The sequence below is a fragment of the Notothenia coriiceps genome, unplaced genomic scaffold (assembly GCF_000735185.1).
Source record: "Notothenia coriiceps isolate Sejong01 unplaced genomic scaffold, NC01 NC01_scaffold00032680, whole genome shotgun sequence".
NCBI classification, from domain to species: domain Eukaryota; kingdom Metazoa; phylum Chordata; class Actinopteri; order Perciformes; family Nototheniidae; genus Notothenia; species Notothenia coriiceps.
The window spans coordinates 140,521-164,019 of NW_011365381.1; the positions used below are offsets into that span (position 1 = coordinate 140,521).

At 40.4% G+C, this 23,499-nt stretch overlaps 1 protein-coding gene across 1 annotated transcript; it reads left to right on the forward strand.

Moving 5' to 3' along the window:
• The first annotated feature begins 1,222 nt into the window (after positions 1-1,222).
• crispld1b (cysteine-rich secretory protein LCCL domain containing 1b) lies at positions 1,223-11,316 on the forward strand. Its single transcript, XM_010789265.1, has 14 exons — positions 1,223-1,840; positions 5,104-5,222; positions 5,915-6,047; positions 6,543-6,658; positions 6,788-6,888; positions 7,039-7,206; positions 7,321-7,381; positions 7,548-7,614; positions 8,759-8,889; positions 8,972-9,015; positions 9,116-9,188; positions 9,530-9,599; positions 9,749-9,882; positions 10,588-11,316. The coding sequence occupies exons 1-14, from the start codon at positions 1,223-1,225 to the stop codon at positions 10,637-10,639; spliced, it is 1,887 nt and encodes a 628-aa protein (XP_010787567.1). The 3' UTR covers positions 10,640-11,316.
• The last annotated feature ends 12,183 nt before the right edge of the window (positions 11,317-23,499 follow it).

The following is a 23,499-nucleotide window of genomic DNA, read 5'->3' on the forward strand; positions in this document are numbered from 1 at the left end:
CACACTGGCAATAACTGATTTTCCATTACACACCAAGGAGACACACACTTTTCATGTGTTTTCACAGCGATAAGAAACACAGAGCATGTCCTCGTGCTCAATGAGCAGCCAATAAAGCCACAGTGTGAGAATAGAAGTCTATGAGAGACCCTAGTATGATTTGTGTTGGGGTTCTCCCTCTCTTGTAGTGTGTTATATAGGTTTTAGTGCATGTAAATGGTCTGCAAAGGCTAAAATCCCTGTGTTCCCTCCAGCGATAGTTTCTCTTATCCACACAGATATTATTATTTATCAACTGCTCACTGTGAAATCTAGAAGAACACAGTTTTGCCTTGCATGTGTTCTTGTACCCACATCCATAAGAAATACAGAGCATGTCCTCGGGCCCAGTGAGCAGCCAATAAAGCCACAGTATAATATGGATTATGCAGATACAAGTCAATGGATGAGGAACTCTTAAAGCCTATACAAATTACATTTAACCACTTGATATGTCAGCCATGCTCACGTCGCCCGCTTGCTGTTGAATCCCCCCCGCTCGCACAGTGTGGCGGCTTTAAAGTGTTCCACATGTTGTGTTTCTTGAATAAACATATTCCCCATCCTCACTGTGCGGTGTTTTTAGAGCCTCAGATCCACGCAAACATGAGATGAATCAACCCCAGAGACGGGCCGTTTCTCAATCGCGAGGATACTGGCTTGGTAGTCGCACACTTCCAAGTCACTTCCTTCAGAAATGAAGCAAGTATACTTCCAAGCCACGGCTTCGGAAACGAAAGAAGAATGGAACAGGCTAACAAGTGTGCCACTCTCTCTAACGGTTTCAACATAAACTGTACCGAAAATAAATACCTCATGATGTCTATCTAATTATAAACTTGCTTTACTTTCACGGAACACATATTTGGTGATAACAAATGCAACAAAGTAACATATTTACCAACACATGTTCTACGCCACTACATACTTACATTTAAATGTGTGCTTCTGGTCCGTGCGCAAAGCATTGTGGGGATTTGAAGGACGCAAAGTCTACCCATGTGCAGCCTCGAAATTACCCCCAAACCAAGGACGTGGCCTCGGTGGATTTCCAAGTATGCTGGAGATTGGAACAGTCCTTCGGCGGCACTCGATGACGTAGTATCCTTGAAATATTGGCTTGGAAGCCAGTTTCCTCGCGATTGAGAAACGGCCACGGTTAGATGTGGTGAAAAATGTGGGTATGCTAGCCACCCACGAGGCTACGCTGGACATGATGCAACTCAAGCTAGCGGACATGGAGGACCGGAGCAGAAGGTGCAACGTCCGTATAACTGGGCTAGCAGAAGGACTTGAGGGGTCTAACACCATGCAATGTCTGACACACTCGCTTCCAAAGTGGTTCCCCTCCTTAAGTAATCTAAAGGGCGAGTTAATGCGAGCTCATCGTATCTACAGCGACGACAGGAAGAAGCAGGTGGGCGCTACCCGCACTTTGATTTTCAACGCAAAGAAAGCCCCGCTCACGATTGATGGACGGAGGATTCGCTTCTCCCCTGACTACAGCAGCTACACTGTTAAACGTAGTCAGGCTTTCTCCCGGGCAATGGATACCGCCCGTGCCAAAGGGGTGGGATTTTTCCTCCTTTACCCCGCTACACTGAAAGTCAAGGGAGCTGGTCAAGTTACTGTAAGACATTTAATTCCCCTGGACATGCCGAAGACTTCATCGTCTCCCTACCAGGGGTGCAGGATGCACCAACCGGCAGGGACGGGGACCCGGGACCTGGGCGCTCGTCTGACGGCGAATAGCGTTCTTTTGAAACTTGTTGGGACTGGTCCCGGGTCCCCGTCCCTGCCGGTTGGTGCATCCTGCACCCCTGGTAGNTTCGGGACTAGATATACTTAAGTTCTTGCCGTGGACACATTACAGACGCATGACTCACTGACGGCCTAGTAATGTGAAGACACTCACATCCAGGATTCACTTTACCTGAAACGCTGGACGTCGTGGTTCCACGGAATCTACCTTACAGACTATGTTGTTTACCTTACTGAGCTTACAGGACGTCTCGATCAAGTGCGGTCAGTGAATCTCAGCTTACTATCGTAAATTGTGCACTGCGTGGAGCAGTGAGAATTTTACATAGGTATTAAATTAGTTTTGTGTAATTCGAGGATTGTACGGCGAGTTACTCCGTGTCCCCAATTCCTATCGAAACTCCCGACGACGTGGTTGTTACTTACGACGTCTAATGAGTAATTTTGGTCTCCTCTTCCCAAACGTTCCCGACAAAAAGTCTGTTAACGTCGTTGAGATGGACGGTCGAACCGGCAACCCGCTAGTACAACCACCGGGGGGGTGATCAACACCACCCTGACTCTCCCAGGACTCCTCCACTACCACCAAGGTTGGGTCCGTCCCGAAACTTCCTTAGTGTTCATCATCCGACTCAACAAGACGCGAGACAGTAGGTAGGTGAGCCTCCCCCCAGAGAACATAAGAACAGCCGCTCCCCCCCTCCCAATTATTATTGCTGTTATTATTATTATTATTATTATTGTTGTTGTTGCTATAATGCAGGGGTATTCAATTGCATTTCAAAGAGGTCCAGTAAGAGAAAATGTAATTTAAATGCTCTGTTTTCGCTGTCTACCTTCCGCCATTTGAAATTACTCCGACTGTTTCTCTCCTCTTGTCGTGTCTCTGTGTGTGTTTGAATCTATCGTGCTGACTGCACCGATTTGATTGGCTGAGTAGCGTCACCTCCTTAAAACATTAAACAATAACTTTTTTAAACCTTTTTATTTTTATGTTTTAAACATATTGTATAAAACTCCCTCACTACTTGGACTATTCCTTGCACCCCTCTAGAATAAGCCCGAATGGTCTCAACCATATTGCATCAGTAACGTGCACTTGTTATTATAACAAGATCGCAAGGACGCTGGTAGCGATCGGAAAATTGAGTGTTGTTCAGTTTGTGTGTTGTGGAACATGCGTGTCCGTGCATGAAAATATACCACACACCCAATTACAATTGCATGTTCAATTCACTACCCTGGAAGTTAATACAGTTGTTAAAGTTGGAACAGCCTGTGGACAGCCGTTCTTCCTTGCATGTCAGTCGCCGACACCTTCTTACAGAGGACAGGCACATCTAGCTGCAGCACGACCCGTATATTTCCGCACGCCGTGTTCTCAAGACATATTTTTTTTAACATTTTCAACATGGTGGATAAATCCTTATATGCTCCCGGTAACACACTGAACGTCAACTTTGCCTCCTTATTACACTCACCCCTACTTTAGTGGGAACAATGAGTCTGCGTCTTTGATGCACAGAGGAATAAACGCAGATCATCCTCTGGCTGCAGCCTTGACCGGTAGCCTACTTGCTTTTGATCAAAGTCAATGCGGAAAACCTGCACTCACACAGGTAGGTGGAGGTGAAGGGAATGAGCACTTTTACAGCCTTTTTGGCGAGGTGGGGGAACTCGGTCTCCACAGACAGCCACAAGTGGGCAAGTGTCACTTTACTCGTCTTTTTCTCGTTCTTTTGTGTCTCACGCTGCGCCTCCCCTGAAGCTCTCTGGCGCCCCCCAGGGGAGGCGCGCCTCACACTTTGAAAACCGCTGGCTTAGAGCATTTAAAGAACACGTTGTCTTCCTTTTATCATACATACATTTGTTTTATTATTCGATGACATGAATATACTGTAGCACCAATGCCCTTATAGCAATGTTGGAGAAAGTGACACATCATTAAATTTTGTGTTTCCCCGCAGATATTTGGATCCAAACCAAAATGTAATGGATATTCTCTGCAAATTTTAGACGTTCCAATGAAATTCCTAAAAAAACAAACAATTTCTTCCGTAATCCTACAGAGGGACAAACCAAGACGAAAACGTAACCTCCTTGGCGAAGGTGGAAACAATTGGAATGATCCAAATTTGACCAAACACTTTAAATATTATGTAATGATATTGGAAGCATATTGTAAGAAGGGCAAAGCAGAAAACACACAACAACAGTGTTGGCATCTCAGCCACAGCTGGACCATGGCCAAAGGAGTAAAGAGCCAAAGAGTCAAAATGTCTCTTCTCCAATCAGACCTGAACAGTAAGCAGCACCACAGTGAATGAGCAACACTGTGCACAGTGTGCTAGCCTTGCCAAGCCTATGGAACACATTATAGTGGTAAATCACAGCAGTTGCAACTCCACACTTGAGCATTATCCTGTTAGTTTTGACGTGTGATAGCTGTAATGCAACCAAACAGTTCAACGACAGAGCACACTGCACCTTTTCTTCTCCCTCACAAACAAAGTCACCATTAAAATACGGTACATTGGAGATACTGAATAATCTGCTTTCCTGCTTTGTGGGAAGTTTTTACAGTAAAAATGGCTTCAAGCCCCCAAAACAGAGAGTCTCTGTTTTAGGTAGCTTTTATTTGTCATATTTTTCTGCCTCAGCTTGTTTTATGAGACCAAAACTTACTGGAAACAACCGCAATGAATAGTAGCACAACACTGCAAGTTGATGTGGTGGTAGTGATACCTCTCTGTGTTCCTTCCCTCTCATGTATGTGTCTGTGCGTAGGAGAGTACATGTGTGTGCCTAATAGGAGGGGCCTAGTTTTGACTATACTGTGTTAAATTTTCGAGAGACATACATACAGCCACTTTACCCTAAAGTAAAGAGCAGGTTCATCTTTCAGGTTCACTTTCACTCAGGTTACTTTCAGATTAAGTACAATGGAATTTAAAGTAGTTTAGTTTACTCGATATCTTAAAAAATGCAATGAGTAGCAATTACAGCCTCAACTATGGTAAGTGGCCACTTAGCCCACTTAAATCATGAAGGTAATCCAGGAGTTCCAGGTCTGCAAACATCAATTGGAGGCAAAGAAGCTCTGAACTCAAACAAACTCATTGAGTTTAACCTGGAGCCCAAAAGAAAACTAATATTACTGAACCTAATGCTTTATGTACCAGCTGACAAAAATATGAGCTACATACCCTAGCGGACCTTTAGAGTAGGATTATGTTCATCTTTCCAAAGGCACGTAACAACTTAACCCTGGACCTTTTGTGTGTTCGTGTGTGTTCTCCCCAGATATGGGATCATGAATTAGAGAGGAGCGCAGAGCACTGGGCACATACCTGCCGATGGGAACACGGGCCGAGCCACATGTTGACACAAATAGGCCAAAACCTTGGAGCGCATTGGGGCAGGTGTGTATGTACAAAGTGGAAAGAATTTTGACAGTTATATGATTTTTTTATACAGCAGTATTTTAATGATAATGTCTCTTACTCAGGATACCACTGTTCCTGTCTCATGTTTAATTAAACAACTACAGAGAGACTGAATATTGGACTTACCTTAGTAACGGGGTCAGGAACACAACTTCGCATACAGGCTAATGTTGTGCCAGGTCTGCCACCTAAACAATTGTTTGCTTACACATTTGCCTTCATAGGGTAATAATATGTAACAGTTTTCTTCAGCCTGTTTTGTTGCCCCCAAATGGGTAAACAAATATAAATGCAACTTTAATGACCCTGACATATTTTCACTAACTGTATGAATGCTTGGTCCAAGGAGGCTGGAAATGGCCCATCTCATTCAGAGCAACCTTCTTTAATGTCATCAATAACCCCTGTGTATATTTGTTTTAAAATGTCTTCATTGAAAATGTTAAAAAAGGGAAGACTTTTTCCTTGTAATGCTCCATGATGGCCTTTCATTTTGTTACAGGTGAATTGCCTTGCTAACGGAAACCTAAAACAATGCAGTGTGTCTTTACCAACAAATGAGATGAGAATACGTTCATGGACGTTCGTTCTTCAATATAGTTTTTGTCACATGTCTTTTTGTTGACGTTATAAAAAGATGCAGTGTAACACTTTTTCTGGGACTTTAGGGACCGTCCCCCTACCTATCATGTGCAGGCATGGTACGATGAGGTGAGGCACTACAGCTATCCCTACTCCCAGGAGTGTAACCCACACTGCCCATTGAGATGTTCAGGACCTGTTTGTACCCACTACACTCAGGTAAGGGCTTTTTTACTTCCATGTATCTATAGTCAGAGTTGCTTTTGGAATACTTTAGGCTTTTTAATTAACAACATTTTTATTTAGAATTAAATATTTGCTAAAAGTTGTTTGTTTTGGCTGAATAGACCTCCTATTTTACCCTCTTTGTCAGCCTTTTTTGTCACAAACACCTCTCTTATCGACCTGTCATATTAGAGGACATTTCTTGCAGATCCCTTTATCTGCTTATACTAGTTCAATGTCAATATCATTGTATATCTGTAATCTGTAGTAATTTTCTTTTTTGGTTCCATTGGATTAGCTGAAACCTATCGATTTACCATGTATTCTCATGCGATTGTGAGACCCAGATGTATTATGTAAAATCCTGCTCTACTGCAGATAGTAGAGCACTTGACATCTGCCTTTGGAAAATTCAGTTACAAGCTCCACCAAAGGTGAGAGCACTACTGAACTTTTGACTTTGTTTCTGTGTGTATTTACATTTTTCAGTTGGTGTGGGCAACAAGCAATCGTATTGGTTGTGCCATTAATGTGTGTTACAACATGAACGTGTGGGGAATGATCTGGACTAAAGCTGTCTATCTGGTCTGCAACTACTCTCCACCGTACGTTTTGGCATGTTTCAGCATCCGCAAAATAACTGAGATCAAAACTTAAACCATTAATGTTGTATCTCATTATCAGATATATATTTGTTTCCCTTTTTTAACTACGACAAAAACTATTTTTTTCAGAGGCAACTGGTGGGGTCATGCTCCGTACAAATATGGATCACCCTGTTCTGCATGTCCAGCTAGCTATGCTGGAGGCTGCAGGGACAATCTCTGCTACAAAGGTGAGTTAGGATCAAGAGTCTTACTAATTTTTGCCTTATCTTATCTCCTTACATACCTTTATACCTACCCTTAAAGTTAATAGTTTAACCAAGAGAAAATGGGCTCAAATTAAATACAATACAGTGACAATCTTGTATCCATGTTTTTAGATGGGGGTGTTGACAGGCGTCCAGCTCCTGAGCTTGAGGAGACCAACTACATTGAACCTGAAACAGAACCAGTGAGGGACAGGGAGCCGCAGACCAGGGCCCAGACACCAGACCCCTCACCCAACGACAACCTGGAGAGAAACCAGGTTCTCAACACAGAGCAGATGTGTAAGCAATGCTCTGAAAATACTACATCTCTCTCTGTGAAGCCGTTTTGAGAGTGTACATCATTACTGGTATTAAAATGAGGTTGTAAAAGCTATTTTTTATTTTGTATTGTAGGTCAACAGGTCGACTGTGAGACTAAACTGAGAGATCGGTGCAAGGGAACAACCTGTAACAGGTAAATGCTTTGGAATATAGTGACACTTGATGCAAATTCTGGAAAATATCATGTGATAAGTTAGGTGGGAATTATCAGGACAACTCAGATGGGAGTAGATCATAAATAATGTAAAGTAAAATAGTCAACTATAATGTGTTCACTATACTCTTGTTCCTTTCCTTAGATATGAGTGTCCACCTGGCTGCCTCGACAGCCCTGGAAGAGTCATTGGGAGTGGACATTATGACATGGTAAAGGATCACCAGAGACAACTTACATTTTCAATACTTTTTTTAAACCTGCAATTACATTTATGTATCCATGGACAATTTATTGGGGTTGTTTATTTGCAAAAATCTGGGGATACGATACGTATTTTTATCCATGCAGTTATTTTAGATACAGTATCACAAAACATATACACTGAACAAAAATATAAACGCAACACTGTTGTTTTTGCTCCCATTTTTCATGAGATGAACTCAAAGATCTAAAACATTTTCTACATACACAAAATAACCATTTCTCTCAAATATTGTTCACAAATCTGAAAAAATCTGTGATAGTGAGCACTTCTCCTTTGCCGAGATAAACCATCCCACCTCACAGGTGTGGCATATCAAGATGCTGATTAGACAGCATGATTATTGCACAGGTGTGCCTCAGGCTGGCCACAATAAAAGGCCACTCTGAAACGTGCAGTTTTGCTTTATTGGGGGGGTCTGGGGGGGTCCGAAAACCAGTCAGTATCTGGTGTGACCACCATTTGCCTCACGCAGTGCAACACATCTCCTTCGCATAGAGTTGATCAGGTTGTTGATTGTGGCCTGTGGAATGTTGGTCCACTCCTCTTCAATGGCTGTGCGAAGTTGCTGGATATTGGCAGGAACTGGAACACGCTGTCGTATACGCCGATCCAGAGCATCCCAAACATGCGCAATGGGTGACATGTTAGGGTTAGGGTTTAACCCTAGGGTTTACGGACCCCCCCAATAAAGCAAAAATGCACGTTTCAGAGTGGCCTTTTATTGTGGCCAGCCTAAGGCACACCTGTGCAATAATCATGCTGTCTAATCAGCATCTTGATATGCCACACCTGTGAGGTGGGATGGATTATCTCGGCAAAGGAGAAGTGCTCACTATCACAGATTTTTTCAGATTTGTGAACAATATTTGAGAGAAATGGTTATTTTGTGTATGTAGAAAATGTTTTAGATCTTTGAGTTCATCTCATGAAAAATGGGAGCAAAAACAAAAGTGTTGCATTTATATTTTTGTTCAGTGTATTTATACTTGAGTATCACTATTGTGTTAGTCAAGTGTTTTGATATTTTCTTAAAGCCCTAAAATGTAGGTTGATTTAAAGTTATATTTTGACTTTGCCTTTTATGGCAGCAATCCAGTGTGTGTGGAGCTGGTTTGCACGCTGGTGTTATTGACAATGATGGAGGATGGCTGGATGTGACAAGACTGGGTAGAAAACAACAATTCAGCAAGTCATACAAGAATGGTATCCAATCAATAGGGTATGAAGCAGTCTATTTATTTAGTCTTTTTCTATTGAGTAAAATTGGAATGATGGATCATGCCCTTTTCTTAAATTTGCAGGAAAAACCGAAGTGCAAATTCCTTCAAAATAGAGACAGTTCCTGGTAAGGAGCATACACTATTTGTATCTCATTGAAGATATATAACAACATGTCATCTGCATACAGAAACACATTCATTGTACATTGCCTTTTTTTCTTTCAGTCAAGGCAGTAAGATGTGACACCACTGTTGCACTTTTCTGCCCTTACAAGAAACCTGTGCGACACTGTGCCAGGTAACATTCTGCTTTAGATGTATTCCTTAAGGAGACTGAAAATATCTCACTCAATTTAACCACAATCGACTTGACCAATGAGTCACAGTTATTCTAGGTAATAGTAGCTATTTGGCCCATGTGACATGTAAGATTCAGATCAAAGTATCACCACTAGCCTATAGCCAGAGTATGCTAATATACCATTAGCTAACCTGCTAACGCTTCAGTATCGTCAACGATCAATCCAACAATAACCTATAATTATCAGGCTCTGCATTTAAAACAATAACATACATTAAATCCTGTCTATGCACTGACATTATTTCAGGTACTAAATAAACCTCTGTCTTTTTCTTCAGGTTGTATTGTCCCAGGAACTGTGTGCGGGAGAGTGGAGCACGAGTCATAGGGACAACATACTTCTCAGATGTAAGTTCTTGCATCATTGTCATAAATGGAGTCTTTCATTGACTTCATGTTGACATAATAGTCAGTAAAGCAAATATATAGTATTTAATAACATGAATAGTGTCTTAAATTACTGCAGAGTATCAATAATTTGTTTATTTCTCTTTCAGAAATCCAGTATCTGCAGGGCAGCCATTCATTCTGGAGTTATCAAGAATGAGGCAGGAGGGTACCTCGACGTGATGCCTGTGGAGAAAAGGAGGCAGTACAGCGGCAGCTACCAGAATAGCATCTCCTCAGAGAGGTACTGCAGGGTTCAAAACAAAAGTACACATATATACAGTAAACCCACAATGTTCAAAATACAGTAATGGTAATTCCAGTCAGATTATCCACCAACATTTTCAGAGGGGTTAAACATACAAACCAAGAACTGAGAAGGAGGGTTCTATTTCCGAGTTTTTCACCAAGCAACATAGACAAACTACCGTAATTTTCGGACTATAAGCCGCGCCTTTTTCCCTATTTTTCGACGCTGCGGTTTATATAACGGTGCGGCTAATCTATGGATTTTTGCTGCTAACGGCCAACACCTTTAACTCTATGGGCTCTATGGCCGGTCCGCGGACCCCCACCTTTAAGCGGCGGGTTCCAGCAGGAAAAGCTGGAGGCCGGAAAAGAGTGAGACAGGTAGCGCGCAAAAGTAAAAGTGGAACCGAGAGTGGTATGCCGCTGCCGCGGCTTATATTCAGGTGCGGCTTATAGTCCGAAAATTATGGTATGTTAGAAAAATGCCAACCAGAGGGATGCAGTCAATTTCTTAGCCTATTCAAAGGAAAATGTAATAGATCAGTAGATCAGCTGACCTTTGAAAATGTTGCTGTTCCTGGTGCATTCTGGACGGACTAAATTCATTTATAAATATTCAGAAATCGTAGTTTAAAAGCAAAGGGGGATGGGGGGGTTCACTGTTGACATCTTTGTTCACTCCTTGTTCTTTTTTTTCCAGCTTAGTGAACCCGACAGTTGGAAAAGCCTTCAGAGTGTTTGCAATCATCTGAAGAACCGCTCCCAATGGACAGAGTACCATCAGACAAGGCCGCTTCACATCCAGCAAGCCCACTCATTATCATCTTTCAACCTGTAATTACATCCAGTCATACAGTAAATTCAGGTTTTCACCTTCTGACCCAAAATATGTAAGAGAGTTGTACTCAATGCTTCTCCTCCAAGTTTGGTGAGAATGATGATCCTGGATGTCTTTTGCCATAATATTATGTCTTACCAAAATATCGATAATAATTACATTGGGGCTGCCGTATATCTTGCTGTTTTTTTTATCACGTTGTATCAAGTTGATGTTGCACCCTACAAAATCCAGTAGAATACAATTGTATATATTTGTAAATAATAATGTAAATAATACTGAACACATTTTGATTAAATGTTTGCTACTGTTATCTTTTGTTTATTCATATTTCTAACACATTACCAAAGAGCAATACCAGCAATAAACAGTAGATGCTGAAACTGATTCTGCATGCGTAACATATATTTGTCACACAAGCTTTTTATTTTATTTTTATAAAGGACAAGCAATAACTATAATAAGTATATTCATGTGTTTGTAAATATTGTGTATGTAACATATTGTTTTATTGTGTGCTGCATTTCCCAGCCTTTGTTTACAGATTTATATGAATGGATCCTGGCTGGCCAGGAATGCGCATCAAAATTAAAACATACAGAGATTACATTCAAATGTTTTTTGTGTAATTTCTTATTGTTATAAAATCAATAAACTATACTTTCCAAAGTCTGCAAACCCCAATGCACAGGCTCGACTGTGCTCCTCAGTTTACACATTGTATTATGTAATACTTGTTTTCATCTTTAGCGGACATATGGTTACAGACATATGGTTTGAGTGGCCACACTTTTTAATATCAGTCCCTACAGCGTCCGGATAGCCTGAGGAATCTGGGCATTTCAACAACGTCTCAAATTCATCTGCGGGTGAAAGTTTTGAGAGAAATTTCTTTCTAGAAAGCTGTGGGTGTTTCCAGAAACTGTAGGGAACACAGGAAGAGAAAGCTGCTTGTTTCAGGTCCAGGAAGGAGATCTTATTTAGCAGTTGGCTTTGCTCTCTTCAAGTTAAGTGCAAAGAAATGCCACTGGTTCAGGCAAAGGTTTTGCCTGAACCAGTTTACATCCTGTCAATTCAATTTGAGATTACATTTTTGCTAATGCTGTACCCAAATGCCTAAAATATAAGTTGACAACCATTTTTTATTTGCTTTATTTTTTTATCAACATTACTCTTTGTGTACATGTTCATGCAGTGTTTTCTATCACTCCTCTTTTCAGCTCAATGTCAGTTAAGAGAGATGTTAAGGGCTGTGCCAAAAGCTGCAGAGACAAAGACCAGCTTTGTGTTTCGCTGATCTCAACTTCCCAGGATGCATTTCCGTTTCCCTCATCTGGATGGGCACAGATGTGTATTCCAGCTAAACATTCCCTGTCAGTCACCTCTCAACTCTCATGAAGAGCCACACACACTTACAGAGTACACACGGACATTAGACACACATCCACATACAGTAAGGCAGACACGCTCTGTTACTTTGCAAGTAAATGGGGTATGACAAGTTGTGAAAAAGGAGGGCATAGAAAAATAAACAATTTCCTTTGGAAGCTATTGATATTTTTACCTGATCTTTTGTGTACATTTTAGAAGTCTTTGAGCATTTCTATAAGATTCAGTTTTGTGGAGACGTTACAAAAAGGTGTCTTAAAACACTATCTTCCGACAACAGGTCATTCAAATGTCAACAGAACAAATTACTTGAAAAGTCCAATATTGGTCAATGTTTATACAGTATGTCCAGTCTAACCGTCACATGAGGCAAGTGATGTTGCTCTGAAATAGACATGACCCTTTACATACCACATCAAGAAAATAGAAACCAAGAAAACATATGCTAACTGGGTTTGTGCCAGGTCGCCTGGAGAAAGAAGTCAAGCATCGCAGTGCTGTCAAAGTTCACAGGATCTTGTTGCAGAGGCGGCCTTTGGCACAGGACCCCTGTGAACTGCTCCGGGCAGTTGGCCAGCCTGTCAGTCAGAAATTAGTCATTCCGCCATCATGGCAGTCAATTAGAGGCTTTCTCAAGCATTAAGAGTAGGCAAGCAGCATGGAATTTAGTTTGTGCATCATGACTCAATCAGTCAGACAGACAGCTGGTTTGGTCAGATGTGAAGCCACCCACTAAGCCAAGCAGTCCATTACAGTGGGTCGGTAAACCAGGATGCCCTAAAGGCTCTACAGTGGTTTACAGGATACTTATTTAAAATGAGTAGTTTTACATTTTGGGAAATGTGCTATTGGATATCATGCTGAGAGTTATGAGATCTCCTAAGACATACCACTCTCCATATTTACCGTGTAATCCATCCTCAAATCTCATTAATGGCAATAATAATAATCATTCAGAAAAATGCCGCTGGCAGACATCTACCTTTGTTTGTTTATTTGAAACTGCTTGGTTTGGTGGTCTTGCTATTGCATATGGTTTTTACTAACTTTTTTTAAGATGGTGATGCTAAATGAGGGAATTCTTTGATTTTTAGCTCATTGCAGACTATTAAATGCACATTTGTCTGGATTAAACGGTAACCTATTAGCTTGTATTGTTTAAAGGCCTGTTGGCTGGTTTCTAAATTGTCTTGTTTACGTTAGTGCATCAGTAAAATTAATCAATTGTTCTCTCTCTTACTCGTTTACTGAAAATACTTCATATGCACGTTTTGGAACATTAAAGCTCTCAAAGAGGGAGTTCTATGAAATAAAATCCTCACAGGACCACTGTTTTAGAAAGTGTTAAACTTTTCCTTGGAAGTAGTTTTTCAACTTTATAGTTACAATCTAAGCAGTGTAATAGCTCATACAGATACTCTCTGTATAAGAGAGATCTAACTGTGAACCTTGGACTAGCGTCTTTGTCGTGCCATGACGTTTAGCCTGCAAACATCTTTTAAGAAACAGAAATCATGCCTCACAAAAAATGCCTTTGCAATGAATGATGATAAAGTGGATGGAAGCTATTACAACACATACAATGAAGACAGTATCAAACAATGTATAACTCTTCCAAAATGTTCTCTAAAACATGGCCGAGTGTGCAGTATTTAAAAGGGGCCCAGGTGCACTGCTAGGAATTCTGAGCCCCTGGAGAAAGGAAACATGGCCCCTTGAACTTGATGTGTTGAACTCAGCAGAGTATAACCTGGCATCTTTGAGAGGGCCCCCAACAAGTTCGAGGACCTACTCTCCCCTCTGTGGGCCACACTTCTCAGCAAGCCACTGCATACGTTGAATGCTTCAGTAAATCAGGGCCAAAGCCTTCAGAATGTTCTCTCTAAGACCAAACTAAACCTAGTCACCCTACTTTGGTCCTATATTTTTTAACTTAAAGTCGTAAGTGTCATCTTGTGATTCTGTAAATAGCTCTAGATAGAGGCCTTGAACACTTAATCCATGACATTTAGCTGTAAGGGAAAGTATAAGTCTTTTCATAGCAAATAGATAAATAGTCGTGACTGATATTTGTGTAAGTCTAACAACACACTCCTGAGTTGCCAGTTATAGCAATTAAACCTTTTTGATTGTTTGTGTTGGTCACTAAAATACCGAAACGTCAAACGGACATGGCAATTATGAGGTTTTTGGAGATATGTTTGAAATTTTGACACAGAAAAACACTGTATGTGTTCGTGTGTTCGTGTGTTCGTGAATACACTTCCGTGAATGAATGTGTAGTTCTGCATGTGTAAAAGTTAGGCACTTTCTAAATGCATCTCATTCAACCACTCTCATGCTATGTAGCCGGCTCCTCAAGCGGTTAGCTCCTGGGTGGACACACACCGTGCATGTGGGCGAACAATCACTGTGGGCAGACTGAGAAGTAACGTGTGTGTGAGTGCTGGTGTTCGAGTGTGTGGTTGGACTTCCTCCTCTCAGCCCTTTTGCTACTCATAGATTTAGACATTGTTATTATTTTAACATAGTTAGCAGCTGTGTTTTGGTGGCGAAACATGGTAATCATCTCCCCATTGCTGGCTTTTCTGTCGGTTGATGTGTATTTATATCTGTCGACTGTTTCACTAAACTTTCTCAGGACTCTACACAGATCTGGAAGCTTCTCAAAGTCACACATTCATATTGAATTAGTCTTTATGTCTGTTCACTTGCGCTAATGTAATCAGACGGTTTTACTCCTTCTTTTTGAGGGAATCGATCTATAAGGAGATTTTACGAGTTTATTTATTAACTCACAAACCAGATTAAAAGTAGGCACAGTACCATGACTGCCCTTACTGTACAACCCAGTCTCACGGCATTTCGTGTTATAGTCACAACATTTAATCTATTGATTTGTGTTCACCAACACGATTTTAAAAGCAATGTATTTCTATTGGTAGTGTGTTTTGTGCCTGCACCACATATTTTTGTCTTTTTGAAGACAGGAAGCTGTGTGGTTCATAAAAACATGTTCTTACTCAATATCAAGCCACGATTATTGTTTTTATTTTAAATCGTATGATGTCGGACTTTTTTAGCTGTCCGCGAGGAAAATAAATGGGGCTCAGAGCCTAAGAAAACTGAAATCTGTATTTAAAAAAAAAAGATGTTCCTTCTAATTTATTAGTCTTTTCTAAATAACACACTGTTATTTACTCAACAATAACACACAATTATCCTTGTTTTTATTTATTTGTTTAATTCTATAATATCTGGCTTTTTTGCCGTTCCTCAGGAACTGAATTTCAAAATAAAGTCACCGGAAACAGATGGAGGCCTATAAGGGACATTTCGAGCATCATTGCGATACACACCGGCCGTTTCTCAATCTCGAGGAAACTGGCTTCCAAGCCAATATTTCAAGGATGCTACGTCATTGAGTGCCGCCGAAGGACTGTTCCAATCTCCAGCATACTTGGAAATCCACCGAGGCCGCGTCCTTGGTTTGGGGGTAATTTCNATCTTTAAAACATAAAAATAAAAAGGTTTAAAAAAGTTATTGTTTAATGTTTTAAGGAGGTGACGCTACTCAGGCAATCAAATCGGTGCAGTCAGCACGATAGATTCAAACACACACAGAGACACGACAAGAGGAGAGAAACAGTCGGAGTAATTTCAAATGGCGGAAGGTAGACAGCGAAAACAGAGCATTTAATTACATTTTCTCTTACTGGACCTCTTTGAAATGCAATTGAATACCCCTGCATTATAGCAACAACAACAATAATAATAATAATAATAACAGCAATAATAATTGTGTATTTTCAAATTCTAGCGCACTTTAGCTGGTTTCTCCAAAATTACCTAACCCACCTTTAACCTTAACAAATCCGCTTTGAACAGATTGAAAAACTTCGCCATTAGAAACGTTTAAAGCACCCATTATAACTTAGATTACTTGTAATTAAATATTACCCACCTGCACAGGCCATGTGTCACTACTCCTGCAGGTTATAATGACGATACAGTTTACTACAAATAATCGACAGTGGATACTAATGATCACTGTCAGCTCATTATTCTTCCTGTGATCTTGTTATTCTTCATCCTCAATTATCCATCACAGAGGAAGATGGACTGCCCGCTGGCCTTTGGGGAACGGTCACTGTAACAACTAACAGTCGCCATTTGCATTCCAAAGAGCATTCATTTTCCAAAAATACAGAGCTGTTTCCAGCCATCTGCCAGGAGGACCACCTCTGCTACAGAGGGAAGCACATGTCTTACAGCAGTGGGAATACTCAATAAAACAAGAGCCATCCTTTGGAAATTTAAAAGGCGCAAATTGCTTAACATAAATGCTTATAATTTAAGATTATTGTAATGGTTACCTTTAGAGAGTTCTGTTTTTCTGGAAAATCTGCTTTGCAAGAAGGGACAGACTTAGATTAAGATGCAACAGTGCTTTAAAGGAATTGCTGAGTGGCTTTTTTTTAACGAAATAAAGAAGTCAGAGCTGCAAATAAACTGCAGTCCTCCTGGCCTTCAAATCCTGTAATCTGAAAACCAAACACTTGGCCCTCATCATTCTCCTGCCTCACCACATCATTATAATCAGTAATAGTATCCCTCGCTTCAGAAACACTAGATAAGTGTACATAACATACATTTACACTACCATGCCCTGCACTTCAAACGGCGAGGCTCAACATGTTTGAAATAGATTCACCGCTGTGGCACCGAAATGAGATGCGTGGAGGATCAAACAAAAGATAACATGGGTCTCGGCCAGGGTTTGAGTGAGCTGCAATGGATGAGGAGAGAGGAGGCGAAGGGAAAGCGTGAAAGCAGAGCAGGGTGAAGAAAAGCCTCAGGGAAAGCATGTGAGGCTAAAGATCTAGAAGGCAGGGAGAAATAGAGTCAGCTGGAGGAGAAACGGAGCGATAGAGTAAGGAGACGCGGGGCAGGAAGGGAAGGAGGGAGGGCAGGATGGTTGAGGCAGAGGGCAGGACAACACTGCGGGGGTGAAAGCTGGATGTAGGCCAGGGTCAGCAAGGGCGGGCAAGCAGGAGGAAGGAGCTAGCGTGATGGGGGCTTTGGATGCAGATCTTGTTCTGTCCTTATTGCCTTCCCTATTATGCTGACACAGCTACAGTGCCAAAAGCCTGCTGTGGCCCTTTATGGTTGGACGGGCATTCAGTAAAGGGTCAATCAAAATGAACTGAATTTGTATCCGTTTTATTCTGACACTTTGTTTGAATAATACTGGTAGGGTTTATTGATTACCCCTGCCACCTTTGTCTGTGTGATTGTATGTTTGTCTGTCAACTGGATTACGGAAAATAAATACTAGCCGATTTTCATGAAACTTGGTGGAAGGGCCAAGAAAGAACCCATTGGATTCTGGATCGCATACAAATCATGGTTTATGTTTCATTTAACATTGCAAGATAGTGCCATTTTCCTTTGAATAAAAACATGATGAAATTAATATTTGTATTCGATTTTGAGGAAATTGACCTACAGTTTATAAGGCGCAGCTTTCCCCTAGGACCTACCATGAACTCCATGTTGGAGGCAGGAGGGTGGACCTGACCCCTCAGCTTGTTGTGAAGGTCCAGGATCAGGTGCATGTCTCCTTCGCTGATGGCCCTCTTCCCTCTGGACCTGACCTTCCACCACTCCTCATCCTTGTCCCTGTAATTGTCGAGGATGGACTCGAGATTTGTAGAGTTGTTGAGGACCACAGCCAGGACAGTCTGGGATAAGCACAGGAACAGGCTCGCTACTCTAACCCAGCCCAGGAGAGGGATAGACTTCTTCATGACCGAGTTAATCCCACTGCTGAATCAAAAATACTTTTTAATTTCTGCAAAACAAAAAGGGTAGTAAAGTATCAGAGATGGGATTTGCAGGTCACGAGTATGTCTCAAGTTGCAAGTCAAGGTCCTAAGTCACAAGTACCAAGCCAAAAAGCCTTTGCATTTTGAGTCCTTCACTGGCTGCCTCTTGAACATGTCATGCTTTTTTGACCTGCAAATTATGCATATTGAATTCGTTTTTTGTTGACCTTGTGTAGTTTTAAAACGTAAACAAAATCAATTATATATATTTATTTTATATCCACTCAAACCTTGATGGTTCTCTTCTTCAACTTGCTGTCAGACTGGTTCAAACAAAGTAAATCAGGTGAATTAAGAGTACATTTGCTTGGAATGAATAGGATTGACATTAGTCAATTCATTAAATGAATCGATTTGTGACTTTTAATTAAATATTAAACAATGTTTTGGCTCTGGAAAGGTATTTTAAAGATAAAAGGCTAAAGTCCAATTAAATACGCAAGCATTGGTGTTCGATTCCAAGTACATTTTTATAATGTTGAGTCTTAATCGAATTTGTGACTTGAGTCCACAACTCTTTAGAGTAGAATAGCTTTAGTTTGAATTGCAGTAAAACATAGGAGAATATTGACAAATGCATGGCTTAATTCACATAACTGTAAACAATATTAATTTACCCTCTTCTAAACAAGCTTTTTCACACTACAGCATTTTTATAAAATAGCCCCAAACGCACCTTAAATCCATAGTCAGTCTCTTTTTAAATAATGCTGTAATCATAGGGGACTTCAAACAGTAAGGGTGATACCGCTTTCAGCAGTATGTGTGCATAGTTCACGCATCAGTACACACAGTAGGACCAGTTCCGTACTGTACCGTAACATTTACTGAAGGTATGGTGCAGCTATTGGAGCTAATTATTAAAAGACATTTCATTTTATATTTCCTTTTATTGACCCCTTTATTAACTAAACGTAGTCATTGTTTGATACAAAAACGAGGTTCCACTAAAGATAATACTGCACAAATGATTTTAGGAATACTTAAAAAAAAAAAAAAACCTTAGATAAGAACCACATATTTCTGTAGCAATACAAACACACATGTCCATAACAATACAAATAATTTCATAGTGCAGTACTGCACTTTTACCTTTAAATTCCCTCAAATCGAGTATCTCAGGTGCAATACTCCAGATGCAAGAGCTCCCTGAGATTAGGGCAGAGAGTTGCAGTTTTCCAAACCATGGAGCCTTTAATTCCATTCAACAAGCAACATAAGGGCAGGCAGTCGGTACATCCACGCGGGGAGAGAGAGAGAGCTCAGAAATGTCTATAGGTACCTGTTGAATTCCTCAGCTGGCTCAGTGTGCTACTGGCTGCATGGGACTGCTTCTCAAATTTGCGTTTATATGCCAAATTCGCGTTTAGCAACGTGCAACGCAGAGGACCACGCCTCCTCAAGCGCTGCTGCTCCCACTGCCTTACCGCACCCCCACCTTACAAACTCTCTCCTAACACACACACACACACACACACACACACACACACACACACACACACACACACACACACACACACACACACACACACACACACACACCTAAAACACACACTGTTTTTGTGTTGATCTATTTGAGGAGGCACCTGATCGCCACTAGATTTGACGTGAAGGTAAACGTGTTATGTTATGAGAGCAGCCCACTCCTGTCATAAATATTGCAAATGTTGCTTTTTCAATTTTTTGTTTGTTTGACAGGAAGACATGGCCCTTATTGGCACCAGAAAAAAGGCTACAGGGTAAAAAAAGATGGGGCCTTATAAAGCACCCTGGTGAGAACATTACAAAGCCAATACAAAGTCTTTAGATTAAGAAGCTACATTTGGGGGCTGTGTTTTTGTGTGTGCTCTCTCTTACTCTCTCTCTAAGCTTCCTCAACTCCAACATACTCTGTTCTGACTGTCTTTCAGCACAAAGAAGATAGTTTCTTTAAAGAGGACATAATCATGCTCATTTTCAGGTTAATATTTGTATTTTGTGCCTCTACTATAACATATTTCCATGCTTTCATGTTAAAAAAGCTCCTTGTTTTTCTCATACTCGTCATGCACCTCTTTTCACCCTCTGTCTGAAACCAGAGCTCAGTCTCTGTTGTGATTGGTCTACCACTAAGAGATGTCCAACCCCTTGGCCTATCACGTACAATGGGTTGGAGCGCTTGCCAATAGAAGCGCAAGTGTTACATAGTGATGTCATTATGTAACAGAAGTAAACAAAGAGACTGTTTAAGGCAGGGGGGGAGTGTGTGGGGAAGATTTTAGCCTTTGCAGACCATTTAAATGCACAAAAACCTATAAAACACAATACAGGAAAGGTAAAAACCCAAAAAGCATAATAAGGCCCCTTTAAAAATGGGTTTTGCAAACTAACGCAAAAAAGGGGAAATATATAAAAACACTGCAAATAAGAGCTAATAAATAACGAATGAATGTGCACACAAACAGTCTTTTCATGCTGAAATCGATGTGAACACAGAATAGCAGTGTATATAGCAGTGATAATAATGATAATTAATTATTTAGCAAAAATATCTGTAGCTTTTGATTGTATAGGTTAAACATTTATATTTAAACTAATCTTTAAGCATCAACTTGTTATTAAGTAAAGGTACATCCGAATTTTCCAGAGCAAATTCTGACCAAATAATTCAAAGTGAGATAGATACAGGAGAATGTTTTGCACTTTTGCTCCTAAAATGTCATGAATGGAATTGGTCAGCACATTGTCAAAAACGGGCAGCATGCTAACAATTTATTAAGCGTGGATACTGCTTATTGTTCAGCCAGATGGTCAGCCATTGTCTGCTCCTCTCTGACTGTAGTCTTGCAGTCTTGCCAGCTGAGTTTGATCTATTATAATTCTCATTTTAAACATACTTGATATTATGCAACATGAAAATTGTGCTCCTGGTTGCAGCATTATAGTTTGGCAGCACATGCACAGACTACAGCATATAGTATATATATATATATATATATTTCTTTTTATTATTATTTCACCTTTCTTTCCTCTTTCTTGTTGTCTCTGAGCGAATGTAGAGTGTCTTATTTTTGTTGTACAATGTCCTTTACAAAGGTTTAAAACCTGCAGACTTTTTAAGACCTTAAACAACACTAAGAAAAACAGCCCTTTTTCCCCCCTGGTCTTAACATATTTTATACTTTATATTTGTATCCTGTTGATTTTAAAAGAACTTGAATTTTAAATATTCCTTGTAAATTAAGTAGCTCATGCCGCAGCTCATTGTTTCAAGTGATCATTAGCAATTATTCTGTGCACTTCAAGTCGACATTGATATGCTTTTGATGAACATGACGATATTTTCAACATGAATGAAAAAGGCACCTCAATATTTTTGAACTCTTCCACAAGCATCTGCTGCCACCTCGTGGATGTCAACTATCATTTCAGTTCAAGCTATTCATGCATCAGTGGTTTGAGCTGAACCAAGCATTACATTACATTACATGTCATTTGTTAGATCAGTGGTTCTCAAAGTGGGGGGCGCGCCCCCCCAGGGGGGCAGAGGCATGACAGGGGGGGCGCGAGAGACCAGGAGGAAAAATGGTTATACATTTTTTTTTTTTTTAAATATTTAATTTTTTTTTTTTTTTAATTATTGATTCGAAAATAATATCATACAGTACTATTACGTCTAATTAAAAAAAAAAAAAAATTAAATATTTAAAAAAAAAAAAAATGTATAACCATTTTTCCTCNCAAATCAGGCGATAGCAAGTTTGAGTCCCACTGCAGTCAGCATGTCGTTGTGTCCCTGGGCAAGACACTTCACCGCAAATTGTTCCTGTGGGGATTGTCCACAGTAATTAATGTATGTAAGTCGCTTTGGATAAAAGCATCTAACAAATGACATGTAATGTAATGTAATGCTTGGTTCAGCTCAAACCACTGATGCATGATTTGTTAGATGCTTTTATCCAAAGCGACTTACATACATTAATTACTGTGNGACTTCCAATAGAAATACATTGCTTTTAAAATCGTGCTGTGAAACACGAACAAAAGGGGAAAATCGTGTTGGTGAACAAGAATCAATAGATTAAAAATCGTGTTGGTGAACACGAAATGCCATGAGACTGGGTTGTTATAGTCTGTGTCCAATATTGTGTATTTATATATCCTATATATATGCTAAGGTCCCGCTGCTGACACGATAGCAGTCATTTAGTGCGCATGTGTAATTAAACCCATGATATCAAAATCTCACTCCAACCAGGTAAATTGGCAACCCTGCAGTAGCCTACAGCGTTAGCTCCATGGTTAGCTCTGAGTGTTAGCATGCTTCTATGGTAAACACACAGCATATTACTCCCGCCGCGCATTGTTTCTGATACAGCACATAGCTTGACAGCCGGTTGTCGCCAATGACGTTATAGGAGCGACAATTCTGGATCTGCTTAGCACCGTGGATGTATAATAGGTTAGCACCCCCCTTTTTGTTTTCCAGAGATGTGGGTACGGAGGAAAAGAGAGAGAGTTTTGTTTTCTGAGTTCCCTGACACACCGGGGACACATATTTATGTATAAAAGACATCAAAAAGTGCATTTTGCAAAGCAGTTAGTTTAATTTCAATGCTTGCATCCCCTGCTTGCCTGTGATGTTTCAGTTTCACACAGCTGTAAGTATTGGTGGCAATCTCGAGTGGTGCACTGCACAATGACAAAGCTAGCTCTCCAGCCTGAAAACTCATCTCTTTCTCTTTCCACTTCGAGCGATAGAGTATTACTAACAGAGAACTGCTAACAGAGCACTTATATACTAATAAAGGACTGGCTTATCTATAGCCAGTTGAGTAGCACTTGAAATGTTTGGCTCTATGAAACCTGATGTACTTACTTAGGTATATGATTCTGTTTTCTTCAAGGTTGTATCTTTCTGGTCGAATGTACTTATTGTAAGTCGCTTTGGATAAAAGCGTCAGCTAAATGCAATGTAATGTAATAGTCAGGTGGCACGGCTATCTGCATAGTAACATAATGGCACAGCCAGTACAGAGCGGTGTTGGCTGATGGTTTCTTGATTACCAAAGATCTTGATCCTCCTTTAACATTACCATTAGAGCAACAGTGGCTGCGAGGTAGTGCAACCGTCGTCCTTAAATTTGAATGTTTTGCGTTCGAACCTAGTCAACATGTCTTATATTTAACCCCAAGTTGCTTGCAATGGCAACGTTGTGTGTGATTGTGTTCTATGAAAGTTAGCATATGAGCAAATGGCACATTACTCTGTATGCATGGGGTATGAATGGGTGAATGATGACTGATGATGAGGGGTCATAAAGACGCTTTAAAAGTACAGTCCATTTACCATTGACTAGAAATTGTCTTAAATTTGTTCATTATCTTTTATTTAAATTTAAATTGGATTTTGTGGATATTTGTCTGGCATTTCAGGGAGCCTTAAAGGTCCCCTATCATGCAAAATGCACTTTTAGATTTTCTAATTTTCTCTTCTTTTTTTTAAAGATACGGACTA

Bases quoted from the DNA above. Each gene is read 5' to 3' on its own strand.
- crispld1b (XM_010789265.1), top strand. From the start codon at position 1,223: ATGCTAGCCACCCACGAGGCTACGCTGGACATGATGCAACTCAAGCTA. The intron at 1,841-5,103 runs GTTGGTGCATCC...TGTTCTCCCCAG, and splicing joins CCGGGTCCCCGTCCCTGCCG to ATATGGGATCATGAATTAGA. The intron at 7,207-7,320 runs GTAAGCAATGCT...TTTGTATTGTAG, and splicing joins TCTCAACACAGAGCAGATGT to GTCAACAGGTCGACTGTGAG.